Consider the following 18,583-nt stretch of genomic DNA (forward strand, 5'->3'; position numbering starts at 1 on the left):
GAAATTTCATTTCCGATTCGCTTCTGTTTTGCTCTGTACTTTTTGTCTACGCCATTTTTCTGCTCGTTTTTAATGCTGAAACAAAGCGTACTCCCAGGCTGGCGAATTGTTTTTGAATTCTTGGCTCGGACACGGCATCAACAATGCCGAGAAATATCCTCGCCAAGCTCCTGCACAGCCTGTGTGCCAGAAATGTATTTTGGCAAGGCGTATAAATTAAATTCAATTTTTGTCGACGTGTGAAATTGCGAAAGACAGTTCTTCTGCAGAGCTGTGAGCACGTTCGTTTATCACACGCATTCGCATATGTATTCTATACACCTTATGCGAACAAGTATCCTTGATTTAAAATACAAACTTTTGTGATATCCATGCATTGTAATTTATGTTTGCTTAAAAATATTCTTTCATTTTATGTAGTAACTTAATGAATGCGAATTTTTAAAGCATACCCAAGATGACTTCATTTGTATTGTTTATTTTATTGTTTTACTTTTAACAAAAACTGTAAGCCTGCATTGTGTTTACGTGACGTTTTGACTATAGGGGCTATCAGTAAGGCACAATGGCATTCAAGGATTGTAATATTTATTCAAATCAAGGTAAATGCAGTTAAAAAGATGTAAATCAATAGTAGCCTCCTGTGAAACCTATTGTTAGGTGAAACGTGGTCATATTTTGGCTCTATTAGGTCTATTCATTCGATAGCTTCCTTTTAATATTCATTAAATAGCTGCCAAGCAACATGCTGATTTCGTTAAAATACTGAAGCTGATTTCTATTTATGTCCCAATTTAAAGTTCTTAATATTGCCTAAATAAAAGCCAATTGTCATAAAGCATATCCCAGTATCTAATTCAACTTTGTCAAAGCTCTTTGGATACTATTTTTGGTATGACAAAACTTTGAGGAGCTTTGTCTGAAAAACTTCTAACAGACACCACGAAAGGGTGCCTTGCACTGATAAAACTTTATCTCGAATAGTTACTATAATTGAACTGATTTTCATGCGGAATACTTTGGTATCTAGTACTTGGAAATTCGCACAAAGAGAAGAGCATATTAGATCGTATTAATTTAATTAATCATCAAAGAGATGCAGCAATAAAATATTAACATACTTTTCAATAATCCTGTCTGCAATGCAATATAATTGTTGCTAAATAAATTTCATGATTAGTGTGCATTTATTTTCATATTTGCACTACAAGGGGCCTACTCCTTTTGCTGCTGAATGCAGTTCTGGCTTGTCCTGCACATCATAATGCAATTAGTGTTAATTACAGCTAATTCGCATTTGAAACTGGAAACGCAGTGCTGCAAATAAAGTGTTTTATGGCCGTAACTAAAGAATATACTGGTCACGTTGGAACAATGTCTGAAAAGCACAGCAGTAATGTGTTTTGCAGTTCTGGGATTATCACCAACGGCAAACGGGACTGCTTAACAAAATCAACGAATTAATTATATTTTCTCTGCCGTGTCTGATGTAGAGTTGGCGCACCAGGTTTCCGGAATTGAATCAATTTGGCCAATAAATGCGACCTCATTGGATTTAATACGTGCTCAGCGCATCCCTTTGCACCACTCTGTGGGCGCCACTTAGCACCTGGGCGCCAGTTCGCGTAGCAACAACATTGCCAGCAAAGCGCTTAGTTCTCCATCTGATTATTATGCAGCAGCAAGCCCAAACTCGCATCAAGTGATGATAAAAGCCCCCTTGCAGCGTCAGCTTCAAAGTGGGATAGTATAGTGGGACTTCCCGCCGGTGGTGCCATAATTCGAGGAACCTAATTAGTTTGTTATGTTTGTTACTGGTAGCAGTCACTGCTTAGTCAAAGTCCTTGTAACTCTCCCACTCCAATTACCCCTTAGCACACTCAAATTGCTTAACAGCCCATATTACTAAAAGGACTTGTCGGAATGTGCATCTGTTGGTCATCGGTGTGCAGAATTGGTACCAACATTAGCAACGGTTAAACAAATATGCGCATATTCATGCTAATATATGTGTTTACTTCTCTGGATATGTGCGCATGGGGGTAAGTGAGCCTGTGCTTCCCAAGAGTATTAATCAATGGGAGGGCTGTCAAAAGAAATTATGGCTACGGCAATCATTAACTATGCAAAAAGCTAATCGTATTACATAATCATTGATATACAACTTAATAACCTAACCAAGCCGATTAAATTAACTTAACCAATATTAAAATTCATACTTATGTTAATTCATAATTGTTTGTCTTGACCGATTGATCCGCTGACTGACAGTGAGTTAGTAAGAGTTGGAGTGTTTTTAAATTCTATCACAAATTGTCTGCATAAATCTTCGATGTTATATTCAAGCTAATATTAGTATTTTAAGCAAATCCTTAAAAACGTGTTTAACACCATTTAAAAAACACACCTAAATCTGATTTCAGCAATGGGCTCCTTTTTAGCAAAAATTGAGACCCTTACAATTTTTGTTGAATTTTGAATGCTATTATGAAATTTTCTATTATTCGAACACCTCAAGTCCAAAGACCAAAAAAGAATAATATTTAGAAATCTGATTAGAATAGTATACTGAATATGATGATAAGTACATTTATACGATATATACGATACGATATATATATATATATTTGCAATACATTCTAATTTAAAATTACAATAACTTGTAAGAGAGAAGGGATTGATTGAGAATTTAAATTAAGATCGTCTAGTTCGTACAAATAAATAAAATATAAAAATTAAAAAAAAATTCTGAAGGAAATTGCGTCCTATATGTTATTTGAACAATAAACCAGGTGGGAGTCACCAACAATTGCGCCAATCGAAGACGATGAAGAAAAAGTTTATTTCTGAAAACTGTTACCAATCCTCCTCCTCCTAAACTGTAGTCGCGTTTTGAGGCCGGTTAACGGGCAACTGCCAACTGAAATTGGTTGACGGTTATTCGTCGAGTCGAAACTCATCGCGTTTTTGGTTTGGGTTATGGTTATGTCAATCATTATGTTGATGGTAACGGTTATGAGGCACTCGATTACCGTCAAGATGAGTTGCCATATTATGGCCATTCGCAGTAATGGAAATTCAAACGGCTTGCGGCCACGCCAACTATTGGTAGTCCTTAACCTCAAAAGACCGAAAATAGATGTAAATGCGTCTTATGGATTTTGCGCTGGTCACACGGCCATCTAATGGGTTTTATACGTGATAAAATCTTTTACACATTTCTGGTGGGATCTCCAGAGGCTGCTGTGTGCTCTGGGTTCGAGTTACGGCGACAGCTTTTGACATTGGTACTGTACCCTTTTTGGGCACAAGAAATGAGATGGAAGCCTGACACCGCGCAACATGGCTGTATGGCTGCATTAACATCAGGATATGGGAATTGCGAAAAATTGACAGGTTTTAAATTAATCGCACCCTTCAAGTTGTCGAATGGCTCACGATTAAATAAACGAGACGAAATGTCGGAAGCAGCAACGAATAAATACCTGTCTCTCTGTCTGTCTGTCCGTCTGTCTGTCTGTCTATTTGTGTCTGTCGTGCTGACACTGACGCTGACTCGTTGACTGACAGAAAACGCAAGCAACTGCCAGGCTTTGCAAATTCATTCCAGATGTAAACATTCCCATAGGAAGCCATTTCACACAAGTTTCATGTCTGTTTGTTCAAAATTGCAGCAACTGGTACTGACGTCCACATGTTTGTGTAGCCGAAGGTGTGTGTGTGTGTGTGTGTGTGTGCGTAAAGGTGTGGTATAGGTGGAGTTTGCTGTTCGCGTGCTACAGTTGCCCTCTACTGCCGTCAATGGCAGCAGCAAGAGCAGCCCAACTTTTGACTTTCTTGCTCAAACGAGCAAATATGCAAAATCACCAGGGGCACTTTGGCTAGCAGCACCGAGAGCTGTATACCTTTTCAAAAGTTGAAGATGGAAATTTGGAAACTTGAAAACCATACTTCGATTGCCAATATACGAGTGGCATATTTTTGTAGGAAACTAAAGCCCTTCATGCTGTTCACATAGGTATTCAATATAGTTTCTAGCTTGTGCTGTTATGCAGAAATCAAACGAATTTAAGTGATTGCAGATATTTATTTAATTTATATGTCACCTTTGCCAGTTGGGACAAAATTACACAGGGCAAAAATAAACGGGTCAAAAATATGTTTGAACTCTGTCTGGTACGCGCCCTCCGTACTCGAACCGTCACCTTAACTGATGGCCGTCCACGTTATTTTCATTGATTATGTCAGGAAAATAAGTTTACTTTGGAACATTATTGGTCCCATTCACAGCAACAAAAAGTCAACTTGTCAAAATGTTCGAAAGCACTTAAAACTTTTACGCACTTTAGTGTTGTTGTAGTTTGCTTGTTTGTTGTTGTTACATTATGACGTTTTTCCACTAAATCTACATCCACATCGACAATGGCGCAGAGGGAGCGACTCTACCCGCCACCACGCCGTAACAATACCCAGTCTCGTGAGGAGATCAGTCCTTGTGCCGCCGCTTGGTGTGCCAATTTCGCACTTTCCTTTTCGCAGAAGCCAGTCCAGCAAAAAATGGCATGGAATATTTTGTGTAAAAAATACTTCAAGCACTTCTCACATTGAAGCAAAGGGGGGCAGTTAGAAGCTCAAGCACTTCTGTCACAGCCAGTCGCAGGCTTGGCAACTCTACTGGCAGCTGGCCATGTCTATGGCCTGGCCTGGACTAGGACTCTAACAAGGCAATTGAATAGCACTTTCCAATAAGTACGTAGCCACAGCCAGTCCTCAAAACGAATAGGAAAACTTGCCACGGCCAAGCTGGCCACTCTTACATTACGATATTGGCTAAATTGTAACAACATTTGATTTTCGGTCTGTCAACTTTCGGCAAGCGCCCCAAAGTTGTGCACTGATAATCTTTGTTTACAATTTATCACAGACGTGGTCAGGACCTGAACCTTGGTCCTTGTCAATTAGAGAAAATGCAAATTTCAATAGATTTGTTTTGAATAAAACGGACAGTCAATTTGGCACATTACATACATATAAGGTTATTCAATAAGTATCCAAATTTGCTGGGTAATTAAATTAAGCAAATAGGAGGTCAGCTTGCTTTTGATGAAAACAATTTTCAATGATGTATGTAACTGGTTTGTCTATCCGCTGATATATGCATTAAGTTAATCATAGATTTATATTGCGTTGAAAACTGGCTTTATGGGCGACCCTTTTGTATTTTCCATAATTAAACAACATAGAACAAACCTGTCTGGAAACAAACAATGATTTATCATTTATCATAGCCTCCGTTCATGGTGTTGGGTATACGTATACGTATAAGTGAACCTCTGGCGGAGATTGGCTTTTAAATTGAATGAAATCAGAGTCAAGCGACTGCCAATGATGTGTGAGTGCACAAACCTATATATGCTCGTATTTTGCAATGATTTTAACGAATGGATCCTCGCTTACCCACAAATTCTTAGCTTTATGCCTAATGTTGGCATCGTCCCGGCCCAGTTCCTACCATGAAAGTCTGATAATTTATGCCAAACATTTTTTGATGCCGCGTCGCTCAAGCTCAAGCGAGCGTAACCCTTGTTTGAGGCTGAGTAATAAAATGAAATATTTATGGGTTAACATTAAGGGATTTGGTTTTTGCTGTAGCACAAATGCCTACGCTCGTGCATACCATATATTTGTATATACGTATGTATACAAGCATGTGGGGATATATCATGCGGCACGTAACACTTTGACCTGACTTGATCCCGGCCTTGTTGCGGGCGTACAGCGGTTAACATTGACCACACAGGCTAATTTATTGCATTCAAGGCGTTAACACGAAAGCATTTTGCGGAAATGGAAACTAAATAGTCGTGGTTAAATTATTAAATGCCCCATCTTGCTGCCTCAGCGGCAAATGCTGTGGCAATCGCTTTTCTTTACGATCCAAAGTGTTGCCTATAAAAATTTACTGCTATACACTCTGTATGTCCATGTTTGTTTGCATAAATGAATGCAAACATATAATTCCTGTGTAGCTCAGCAAGTGCTGCCCAATAAATATATACATAGTGCTCATATCATATATGCATGCATATAGACAGACCCCAACACGTTCGTGAATGGTAGTTGGTAAAACTGTTTGGCAATACTTTAAATATTTTACGAGTGCTACCACAGCCAAATTGAGAGAGAAGCATAGCGGTAGCGAGCCAGTGAGAATGGGCAAGAGATTATGATGTAACGATTTATGGATAGCTCATCGGGATGAGCACAAACGCAAACATTCGGCTGGCATAAAGTAGAAAACTACAATTTATGTACGAATTCCCAGCGTCAAAACTCATAAGTAAGTTTACGAATATGTATAGTGTGGGGTGGGGCTTTGTGTGCTGATCCAAATTGTATCAATCCTTTAGCCCAAAAGATAAGCCAAAAATATGTCTTAAGAAAATATATGGGTGACTTTAAGGCTCGAAAAATGTGAATTCTCTAATAGTATTCCAGTTATTTTTTGCCTTACGGAAATTTCATTGCACTATAATTCAATGACAGATAATTTTTGTAGCTTTAATAAATCAACTTACTACAGCTTTAATTTCAAGCTATTTTAAAAGGCTAGCAATATATATGTAACATATTTCCTTTGAAATATTTAGATTTCTTTTTGTGCTGAGTCAGCACAACTAACCCAATTATAAGAACGCTTGCTTGTCACTAGTGGATGCAAACAGGAAGGCCAAATATGATATAAAAATCAAGAAATCGAATGTGCAAAGATTCTATTAAGCGACATTTGCATGCTCTTAGTTATCGTTATAATATAAGTATGAAATCGTTTCAGATTGTCCGAGAGATGACTACTTGATGCTACCCACTGAACAGAGCCGCCATTCAGGGACAGATCAGAATTCGCATCATATTTGTCAGCCACTTGAGCGCGCCAGACACAAAGTGTCTAAAGCAAATCACACATTGATCATAAACTAACAAAAAACTAAACAAAATAATAACTAAACAAAAAAAAAACAGTCCGACTGCCCCTGGGTATAAAAGTGAGCGGCTACACGCGGCGGTCGGTTAGTAATAACGTGGACGCTGTCATCATCAACATGCTGAGAACAATTCCGATTTGGGCGCTGCTTATTTGTAGTGCGGTCACCGTGGCGGAAGCAAAGCCGTTCTTCGTAAAGGTTTTTGCGCCAATTAATGGTAAATTTATGCAGACCAGGAACAGCAGAGTGCAGGAGCAGCTAATAGAAATATATTTAACCATTCCATCATAGGTTACTCCAGTGGCACTGTCACATCCACTGCAACGGTGGCACCCGTCAACACTCAGTTGATCTCTAATCTTATATCGACGAAGATTCAACTACTTAATAGTTTTCTGCAAGCCAAATCATCCTTTGGCGGATTTGGCATCCAGAAGCAGATCACATTTACATCGGGCTCCACATCAACAACGGAGAAGGCAGTGACCCAGCAAACCACAGAGGTAAACACAGATTTTATTCCGGAAGTTAGCTCCAGCACTCAATCTGTGTACACAACAACAACAGACGGCGACATTGCGACGCCGAAGCCTACAGTACATCCCGTCAAGCCAATTACAACGTCAACGTCACTGATACCCACGCAGAGCACCACCGAGGGCACAGTGGAGTCTACAACGGGAAGTACCCCCGGATACACCTATCAGACACCCTCATCCACCACCCATGGATACGAGTACCAGACCCCCACACCCAGTACCAGCTCTAGCACCGTGAGCGCCTATTACTTGCCCGTCTCTCGATACTAAATATCTTAGTATATACTCGAGTGTACTCACTCGCAGCTGTGTAGGTATTTGTAGTATATAAGTTAAGCGCAGCTATCGAATGTTTATCTATTAACTGATACTCAACTCTAATCGTTTCATTGGCGATAATTAGAATACATCTTAAAATCTTTGAGAACAGTCTGATTTTTGCTTGGTGCGGAAGTGATTGGATACTAGTCCGCGCATTGCTCCTATTGACAATGGGTGGTTCTGTGCTACCAATTAGCATAAAAACCAGTTTTAGTGAGAAGACGAAACAGACATAAAAAAAATGAAGAAGCAGACGTTGAATCTTCGCTTTGAAAACTCACTCACACTTGCTGATTGATTTTTTGTTCAAAGTCATGAAATTGAAATTAAAGAACGATCAAAAGTATGAAATGTGAATAAATCTTAAGAGCCAGACGGGATGATTGAGGAAATATGTAGTTGATACATATATTTCCATGAAAGTGAATATTCTAGAGCATCCACGCGTTACTGGATTATATAAAATATGTTTTTGGCTTCAAGGTTAGAAACCGGCTTAACCACTCGAACTCAATTCCACAATCACTAAGCATATTTTTATCTGGGGGTTTTAACTGAACTTTGTGTTAATTTAATGCCGAGCATGGAAATGTTAATTCTTATTTAAGAAGTTATTTAAAACATTATTCAGAAGAAGCGTCTTAGTTAATGCTATTTTGAGAAAAACTGGTTTCAAGATATCTTCTTTTGTAAATTACACGCAGCAAATTGATTAAAATTTTATATGTAAGTCATTGAAACATTAACAATTCGGTAGCATATTATGAGTATGCCTAGGCTGGGTTAAAGGGTTAATAATAAATTCATATATACTTCTGGTATACGCATCTATAATTGTCTCGCCGTCCGTCCTCATTCTGGCCATGGACATAGCTCCGCGCGGTATGATGGATAATAGCTCCGTGGGGAGATATGACATTCCAAAACGACATAACTCCGCGCGGTATGATGGATAATAGCTCCGCGGGGAGATATGACGTTCCAAAACGACATAACTCCACGCGGTATGATGGATAATAGCTCCGCGGGGAGATATGACGTTCCAAAACGACATAACTCCACGCGGTATGATGGATAAAAGCTCCGCAGGAAGATATGACGTTCCAAAACGACATAACTCCGCGCGGTATGATGGGTAATAGCTTCGCGGGGAGATATGACGTTCCAAAACGACATAACTCCCTCCGCTCGGATGGAAATAGCTCCGCGGGGAGATATGACGTTCCAAAACGACAAACTCCCTCCGCTCGGATGGAAATAGCTCCACGGGGAGATATGACGTTCCAAAACGACATAACTCCGCGCAATATGACGGATAATAGCTCCGCGGGGAGATATGACGTTCCAAAACGACATAACTCCGCGCGGTATGATGGGTACTAGCTCCGCGGGGAGATATGACGTTCCAAAACGACGTAACTCCTCGCGGTATGATGGATAACAGCTCCGCGGGAAGATATGACGTTCCAAAACGACATAGCTCCGCGCGGTATGATGGGTAATAGCTCCGCGGGGAGATATGACGTTCCAAAACGACATAACTCCGCGCGGTATGATGGATAATAGCTCCGCGGGGAGATATGACGTTCCAAAACGACATAACTCCACGCGGTATGATGGGTACTAGCTCCGCGGGGAGATATGACGTTCCAAAACGACATAACTCCGCGCGGTATGATGGATAATAGCTCCGCGGGGAGATATGACGTTCCAAAACGGCATAGCTCCGCGCGGTATGATGGATAATAGCTCCGCGGGGAGATATGACGTTCCAAAACGACATAGCTCCGCGCGGTATGATGGGTAATAGTTCCGCGGGGAGATATGACGTTCCAAAACGACATAACTCCCTCCGCTCAAATGGAAATAGCTCCGCGGGGAGATAAGACGTTCCAAAACGACATAACTCCGCGCGGTATGATGGATAATAGCTTCGCGGGGAGATATGACGTTCCAAAACGACATAACTCCCTCCGCTCGGATGGAAATAGCTCCGCGGGGAGATATGACGTTCCAAAACGACATAGCTCCGCGCGGTATGATGGGTAATAGCTCCGCGGGGAGATATGACGTTCCAAAACGACATAACTCCGCGCGGTATGATGGATAATAGCTCCGCGGGGAGATATGACGTTCCAAAACGACATAACTCCGCGCGGTATGATGGATAATAGCTCCGCGGGGAGATATGACGTTCCAAAACGACATAACTCCGCGCGGTATGATGGATAATAGCTCCGCGGGGAGATATGACGTTCCAAAACGACATAACTCCACGCGGTATGATGGGTACTAGCTCCGCGGGGAGATATGACGTTCCAAAACGACATAGCTCCGCGCGGTATGATGGATAATAGCTCCTCGGGGAGATATGACGTTCCAAAACGACATAACTCTACGCGGTATGATGGGTAATAGCTCCGCGGGGAGATATGACGTTCCAAAACGACATAACTCCGCGCGGTATGATGGATAATAGCTCCGCGGGGAGATATGACGTTCCAAAACGACATAACTCCACGCGGTATAATGGATAATAGCTCCGCGGGAAGATATGACGTTCGAAAACGACATAGCTCCGCGCGGTATGATGGGTAATAGCTCCGCGGGGAGATATGACGTTCCAAAACGACATAACTCCGCGCGGTATGATGGATAATAGCTCCGCGGGGAGATATGACGTTCCAAAACGACATAACTCCGCGCGGTATGATGGATAATAGCTCCGCGGGGAGATATGACGTTCCAAAACGACATAACTCCACGCGGTATGATGGGTACTAGCTCCGCGGGGAGATATGACGTTCCAAAACGACATAGCTCCGCGCGGTATGATGGATAATAGCTCCTCGGGGAGATATGACGTTCCAAAACGACATAACTCCCTCCGGTCGGATGGAAATAGCTCCGCGGGGAGATATGACGTTCCAAAACGACATAGCTCCGCGCGGTATGATGGATAATAGCTCCGCGGGAAGATATGACGTTCCAAAACGACATAGCTCCGCGCGGTATGATGGGTAATAGCTCCGCGGGTAGATATGACGTTCCAAAACGACTTAACTCCGCGCGGTATGATGGATAATAGCTCCGCGGGGAGATATGACGTTCCAAAACGACATAACTCCACGCGGTATGATGGGTACTAGCTCCGCGGGGAGATATGACGTTCCAAAACGACAAAACTCCCTCCGGTCGGATGGAAATAGCTCCGCGGGGAGATATGACGTTCCAAAACGACATAGCTCCGCGCGGTATGATGGGTAATAGCTCCGCGGGGAGATATGACGTTCCAAAACGACATAACTCCGCGCGGTATGATGGATAATAGCACCGCGGGGAGATATGACGTTCCAAAACGACATAACTCCACGCGGTATGATGGGTACTAGCTCCGCGGGGAGATATGACGTTCCAAAACGACATAACTCCGCGCGGTATGATGAATAATAGCTCCGCGGGGAGATATGACGTTCCAAAACGACATAACTCCACGCGGTATGATGGATAATAGCTCCGCGGGAAGATATGACGTTCCAAAACGACATAGCTCCGCGCGGTATGATGGGTAATAGCTCCGCGGGGAGATATGACGTTCCAAAACGACATACCTCCGCGCGGTATGATGGATAATAGCTCCGCGGGGAGCTATGACGTTCCAAAACGACATAACTCCACGCTGTATGATGGGTACTAGCTCCGCGGGGAGATATGACGTTCCAAAACGACATAACTCCGCGCGGTATGATGGATAATAGCTCCGCGGGGAGATATGACGTTCGAAAACGGCATAGCTCCGCGCGGTATGATGGATAATAGCTGCGCGGGGAGAAATGACGTTCCAAAACGACATAGCTCCGCGCGGTATGATGGGTAATAGCTCCGCGGGGAGATATGACGTTCCAAAACGACATAACTCCCTCCGCTCGGATGGAAATAGCTCCGCGGGGAGATATGACGTTCCAAAACGACATAACTCTACGCGGTATGATGGGTAATAGCTCCGCGGGGAGATATGACGTTCCAAAACAAAATAACTCCCTCCGCTCGGATGGAAATAGCTCCGCGGGGAGATATGACGTTCCAAAACGACAAAACTACGCGCGGTATGATGGGTAATAGCTCCGCGGGGAGATATGACGTTCCAAAACGACAAACTCCCTCCGCTCGGATGGAAATAGCTCCACGGGGAGATATGACGTTCCAAAACGACATAACTCCGCGCGGTATGATGGGTAATAGCTCCGCGGGGAGATATGACGTTCCAAAACGACATAACTCCCTCCGCTCGGATGGATAATAGCTCCGCGGGAAGATATGACGTTCCAAAACGACATAGCTCCGCGCGGTATGATGGATAATAGCTCCGCGGGGAGATATGACGTTCCAAAACGACATAACTCCCTCCGTTTGGATGGAAATAGCTCCGCGGGGAGATATGACGTTCCAAAACGACATAACTCCGCGCGGTATGATGGGTAATAGCTCCGCGGGGAGATATGACGTTCCAAAACGACATAACTCCCTCCGCTCGGATGGATAATAGCTCCGCGGGAAGATATGACGTTCCAAAACGACATAGCTCCGCGCGGTATGATGGATAATAGCTCCGCGGGGAGGGAGATATGAAGTTCCAAAACGACATAACTCCGCGCAGTATGATGAATAATAGCTCCGCGGGGAGATATGACGTTCCAAAACGACATAACTCCACGCGGTATGATGGATAATAGCTCCGCGGGAAGATATGACGTTCCAAAACGACATAGCTCCGCGTAGTATGATGGGTAATAGCTCCGCGGGGAGATATGACGTTCCAAAACGACATAACTCCACGCGGTATGATGGATAATAGTTCCGCGGGGAGATATGACGTTCCAAAACGACATAACTCCACGCGGTATGATGGGTACTAGCTCCGCGGGGAGATATGACGTTCCAAAACGACATAACTCCGCGCGGTATGATGGATAATAGCTCCGCGGGGAGATATGACGTTCCAAAACGGCATAGCTCCGCGCGGTATGATGGATAATAGCTCCGCGGGGAGATATGACGTTCCAAAACGACATAGCTCCGCGCGGTATGATGGGTAATAGCTCCGCGGGGAGATATGACGTTCCAAAACGACATAACTCCCTCCGCTCGGATGGAAATAGCTCCGCGGGGAGATATGACGCTCCAAAACGACATAGCTCCGCGCGGTATGATGGATAATAGCTCCGCGGGGAGATATGACGTTCCAAAACGACATAACTCTACGCGGTATGATGGGTAATAGCTCCGCGGGGAGATATGACGTTCCAAAACAAAATAGCTCCCTCCCCTCGGATGGAAATAGCTCCGCGGGGAGATATGACGTTCCAAAACGACATAACTCCCTCCGGTCGGATGGAAATAGCACCGCGGGGAGATATGACGTTCCAAAACGACAAACTCCCTCCGCTCGGATGGAAATAGCTCCACGGGGAGATATGACGTTCCAAAACGACATAGCTCCGCACAATATGACGGATAATAGCTCCGCGGGGAGATATGACGTTCCAAAACGACATAACTCCGCGCGGTATGATGGGTAATAGCTCCGCGGGGAGATATGACGTTCAAAAACGACATAACTCCCTCCGCTCGGATGGATAATAGCTCCGCGGGAAGATATGACGTTCCAAAACGACATAGCTCCGCGCGGTATGATGGATAATAGCTCCGCGGGGAGGGAGATATGACGTTCCAAAACGACATAACTCCGCGCGGTATGATGAATAATAGCCCCGCGGGGAGATATGACGTTCCAAAACGACATAACTCCACGCGGTATGATGGATAATAGCTCCGCGGGAAGATATGACGTTCCAAAACGACATAGCTCCGCGTAGTATGATGGGTAATAGCTCCGCGGGGAGATATGACGTTCCAAAACGACATAACTCCACGCGGTATGATGGATAATAGTTCCGCGGGGAGATATGAGGTTCCAAAACGACATAGCTCCACGCGGTATGATGGGTACTAGCTCCGCGGGGAGATATGACGTTCCAAAACGACATAACTCCGCGCGGTATGATGGATAATAGCTCCGCGGGGAGATATGACGTTCCAAAACGGCATAGCTCCGCGCGGTAGGATGGATAATAGCTCCGCGGGGAGATATGACGTTCCAAAACGACATAGCTCCGCGCGGTATGATGGTTAATAGGTCCGCGGGGAGATATGACGTTCCAAAACGACATAACTCCCTCCGGTCGGATTGAAATAGCTCCGCGGGGAGATATGACGTTCCAAAACGACAAACTCCCTCCGCTCGGATGGAAATAGCTCCGCGGGGAGATGTGACGTTCCAAAACTACAAACTCCCTCCGCTCGGATGGAAATAGCTCCACGGGGAGATATGACGTTCCAAAACGACATAACTCTACGAGGTATGGTGGGTAATAGCTCCGCGGGGAGATATGACGTTCCAAAACGACATAACTCTACGCGGCATGGTGGGTAATAGCTCCGCGGGGAGATATGACGTTCCAAAACGACATAACTCCCTCCGCTTGGATGGAAATAGCTCCGCGGGAAGATATGACGTTCCAAAACGACATAACTCCGCGCGGTATGATGGGTAATAGCTTCGCGGGGAGATATGACGTTCCAAAACGACATAACTCCCTCCGCTCGGATGGAAATAGCTCCGCGGGGAGATATGACGTTCCAAAACGACATAGCTCCGCGCGGTATGATGGGTAATAGCACCGCGGGGAGATATGACGTTCCAAAACGACATAACTCCGCGCGGTATGATGGTTAATAGGTCCGCGGGGAGATATGACGTTCCAAAACGACATAACTCCCTCCGGTCGGATTGAAATAGCTCCGCGGGGAGATATGACGTTCCAAAACGACAAACTCCCTCTGCTCGGATGGAAATAGCTCCGCGGGGAGATATGACGTTCCAAAACGACATAGCTCCGCGCGGTATGATGGGTAATAGCACCGCGGGGAGATATGACGTTCCAAAACGACATAACTCCGCGCGGTATGATGGTTAATAGCTCCGCGGGGAGATATGACGTTCCAAAACGACATAACTCCCTCCGCTCGGATGGAAATAGCTCCGCGGGAAGATATGACGTTCCAAAACGACATAACTCCGCGCGGTATGATGGGTAATAGCTTCGCGGGGAGATATGACGTTCCAAAACGACATAACTCCCTCCGCTCGGATGGAAATAGCTCCGCGGGGAGATATGACGTTCCAAAACGACATAGCTCCGCGCGGTATGATGGGTAATAGCACCGCGGGGAGATATGACTTTCCAAAACGACATAACTCCCTCCGCTCGGATGGATAATAGCTCCGCGGGGAGATATGACGTTCCAAAACGACATAGCTCCGCGCGGTATGATGGATAATAGCTCCGCGGGGAGGGAGATATGACGTTCCAAAACGACATAACTCCCTCCGCTCGGATGGAAATAGCTCCGCGGGAAGATATGACGTTCCAAAACGACATAACTCCGCTCGGTATGATGGGTAATAGCTTCGCGGGGAGATATGACGTTCCAAAACGACATAACTCCCTCCGCTCGGATGGAAATATCTCCGCGGGGAGATATGACGTTCCAAAACGACATAGCTCCGCGCGGTATGATGGGTAATAGCACCGCGGGGAGATATGACGTTCCAAAACGACATAACTCCGCGCGGTATGATGGTTAATAGCTCCGCGGGGAGATATGACGTTCCAAAACGACATAACTCCCTCCGCTCGGATGGAAATAGCTCCGCGGGAAGAAATGACGTTCCAAAACGACATAACTCCGCGCAGTATGATGGGTAATAGCTTCGCGGGGAGATATGACGTTCCAAAACGACATAACTCCCTCCGCTCGGATGGAAATAGCTCCGCGGGGAGATATGACGTTCCAAAACGACATAGCTCCGCGCGGTATGATGGGTAATAGCACCGCGGGGAGATATGACTTTCCAAAACGACATAACTCCCTCCGCTCGGATGGATAATAGCTCCGCGGGGAGATATGACGTTCCAAAACGACATAGCTCCGAGCGGTATGATGGATAATAGCTCGGCGGGGAGGGAGATATGACGTTCCAAAACGACATAACTCTACGCGGTATGATGGGTAATAGCTCCGCGGGGAGATATGACGTTCCAAAACGACATAACTCCCTCCGCTCGGATGGAAATAGCTCCGCGGGAAGATATGACGTTCCAAAAAGACATAACTCCGCGCGGTATGATGGGTAATAGCTACGCGGGGAGATATGACGTTCCAAAACGACATAACTCCCTCCGCTCGGATGGAAATAGCTCCGCGGGGAGATATGACGTTCCAAAACGACATAGCTCCGCGCGGCATGATGGGTAATAGCACCGCGGGGAGATATGACGTTCCAAAACGTCATAGCTCCGCGCGGTATGATGGATAATAGCTCCGCGGGGAGATATGACGTTCCAAAACGACATAGCTCCGCGCGGTATGATGGGTAATAGCTCCGCGCGGAGATATGACGTTCCAAAACGACATAACTCCGCGCGGTATGATGGATAATAGCTCCGCGGGGAGATATGACGTTCCAAAAGGACATAACTCCCTCCGCTCGGATGGAAATAGCTCCGCGGGGAGATATGACGTTCCAAAACGACATAACTCCGCGCGGTATGATGGGTAATAGCTCCGCGGGGAGATATGACGTTCCAAAACGACATAACTCCACGCGGTATGATGGATAATAGCTCCGCGGGGAGATATGACGTTCCAAAACGACATAGCTCCGCGCGGTATGATGGGTAATAGCTCCGCGGGGAGATATGACGTTCCAAAACGACATAACTCCCTCCGCTCGGATAAAAATAGCTCCGCGGGGAGATATGACGTTCCAAAACGACATAACTCCGCGAGATATAATGGATAATAGCTCCGCGGGGAGATATCACGTTCCAAACCGATATAACTCCCTCCGCTCGGATGGAAATAGCTCCGCGGGGAGATATGACGTTCCGAAACGACATAACTCCGCGCAATATGATGGGTAATAGCTCCGCGGGGAGATATCACGTTCCAACCGATATAACCCCCTCCGCTCGGATGGAAATAGCTCCGCGGGGAGATATGATGTTCCAAAACGACAAACTCCCTCCGCTCGGATGGAAATAGCTCCGCGGGGAGATATGACGTTCCAAAACGACATAACTCCCTCCGCTCGGATGGAAATAGCTCCGCGGGGAGATATGACGTTCCAAAACGACATAACTTCCTCCGCTCGGATGGAAATAGCTCCGCGGGGAGATATGACGTTCCAAAACGACATAACTCCGCGCGGTATGATGGGTAATAGCTTCGCGGGGAGATATAACGTTTCAAAACGACATTACTCCCTCCGGTCGGATGGAAATAGCTCCGCGGGGAGATATGACGTTCCAAAACGACAAACTCCCTCCGCTCGGATGGAAATAGCTCCACGGGGAGATATGACTTTCCAAAACGACATAACTCCGCGCGGTATGATGGGTAATAGCTCCGCGGGGAGATATGACGTTCCAAAACGACATAACCCCGCGCGGTATGATGGGTAACAGCTCCGCGGGGAGATATGACGTTCCAAAACGACATAACTCCGCGCGGTATGATGGATAATAGCTCCGCGGGGAGATATGACGTTCCAAAACGGCATAGCTCCGCGCGGTATGATGGATAATAGCTCCGCGGGGAGATATGTCGTTCCAAAACGACATAGCTCCGCGCGGTATGATGGGTAATAGCTCCGCGGGGAGATATGACGTCCCAAAAAGACATAACTCCCTCCGCTCGGATGGAAATAGCTCCGCGGGGAGATATGACGCTCCAAAACGACATAGCTCCGCGCGGTATAATGGATAATAGCTCCGCGGGGAGATATGACGTTCCAAAACGACATAACTTTACGCGGTATGATGGGTAATAGCTCCGCAGGGAGATATGACGTTCCAAAACGACATAACTCCCTCCGCTCGGATGGATAATAGCTCCGCGGGGAGATATGACGTTCCAAAACGACATAACTCCGCGCGGTATGATGGATAATAGCTCCGCGGGGAGATATGACGTTCCAAAACGACATAGCTCCGCGCGGTATGAGGGATAATAGCTCCGCGGGGAGATATGACGTTCCAAAACGACATAGCTCCGCGCGGTATGATGGGTAATAGCTCCGCGGGGAGATATGACGTTCCAAAACGACATAACTCTCTCCGCTCGGATGGAAATAGCTCCGCGGTGAGATATGACGTTCCAAAACGACATAACTCCGCGCGATATAATGGATAATAGCTCCACGGGGAGATATCACGTTCCAAACCGATATAACTCTCTCCGCTCGGATGGAAATAGCTCCGCGGGGAGATATGACGTTCCAAAACGACATAACTCCGCGCGGTATGATCGGTAATAACTCCGCGGGGAGATATGACGTTCCAAAACGACATAACTCCACGCGGTATGATGGGTACTAGCTCCGCGGGGAGATATGACGTTCCAAAACGACATAACTCCGCGCGGTATGATGGATAATAGCTCCGCGGGGAGATATGACGTTCCAAAACGACATAACTCCCTCCGCTCGGATGGAAATAGCTCCGCGGGGAGATATCACGTTCCAAACCGATATAACTCCCTCCACTCGGATGGAAATAGCTCCGCGGGGAGATATGACGTTCCGAAACGACATAGCTCCGCGCGGTATGATGG

At 45.6% G+C, this 18,583-nt stretch overlaps 1 protein-coding gene across 2 annotated transcripts; it reads left to right on the forward strand.

Moving 5' to 3' along the window:
* The first annotated feature begins 7,059 nt into the window (after positions 1-7,059).
* On the forward strand, positions 7,060-7,946 carry LOC6630873 (uncharacterized). 2 transcript variants are annotated; one of them, XM_032439472.2, is made up of 3 exons: positions 7,060-7,203; positions 7,278-7,489; positions 7,554-7,693. In XM_032439472.2, exons 1-3 carry the CDS (start codon positions 7,104-7,106, stop codon positions 7,620-7,622), a joined length of 381 nt encoding a protein of 126 aa, XP_032295363.1. In that variant the 5' UTR covers positions 7,060-7,103; the 3' UTR covers positions 7,623-7,693. The 2 variants fall into 2 exon arrangements, with proteins under 2 accessions (XP_032295363.1, XP_002054321.1); XM_002054285.3 differs by having other exon boundaries at positions 7,278-7,946.
* The last annotated feature ends 10,637 nt before the right edge of the window (positions 7,947-18,583 follow it).

This window comes from Drosophila virilis, chromosome 2, assembly GCF_030788295.1.
Source record: "Drosophila virilis strain 15010-1051.87 chromosome 2, Dvir_AGI_RSII-ME, whole genome shotgun sequence".
In the NCBI taxonomy this organism is placed as follows: Eukaryota; Metazoa; Arthropoda; class Insecta; order Diptera; family Drosophilidae; genus Drosophila; species Drosophila virilis.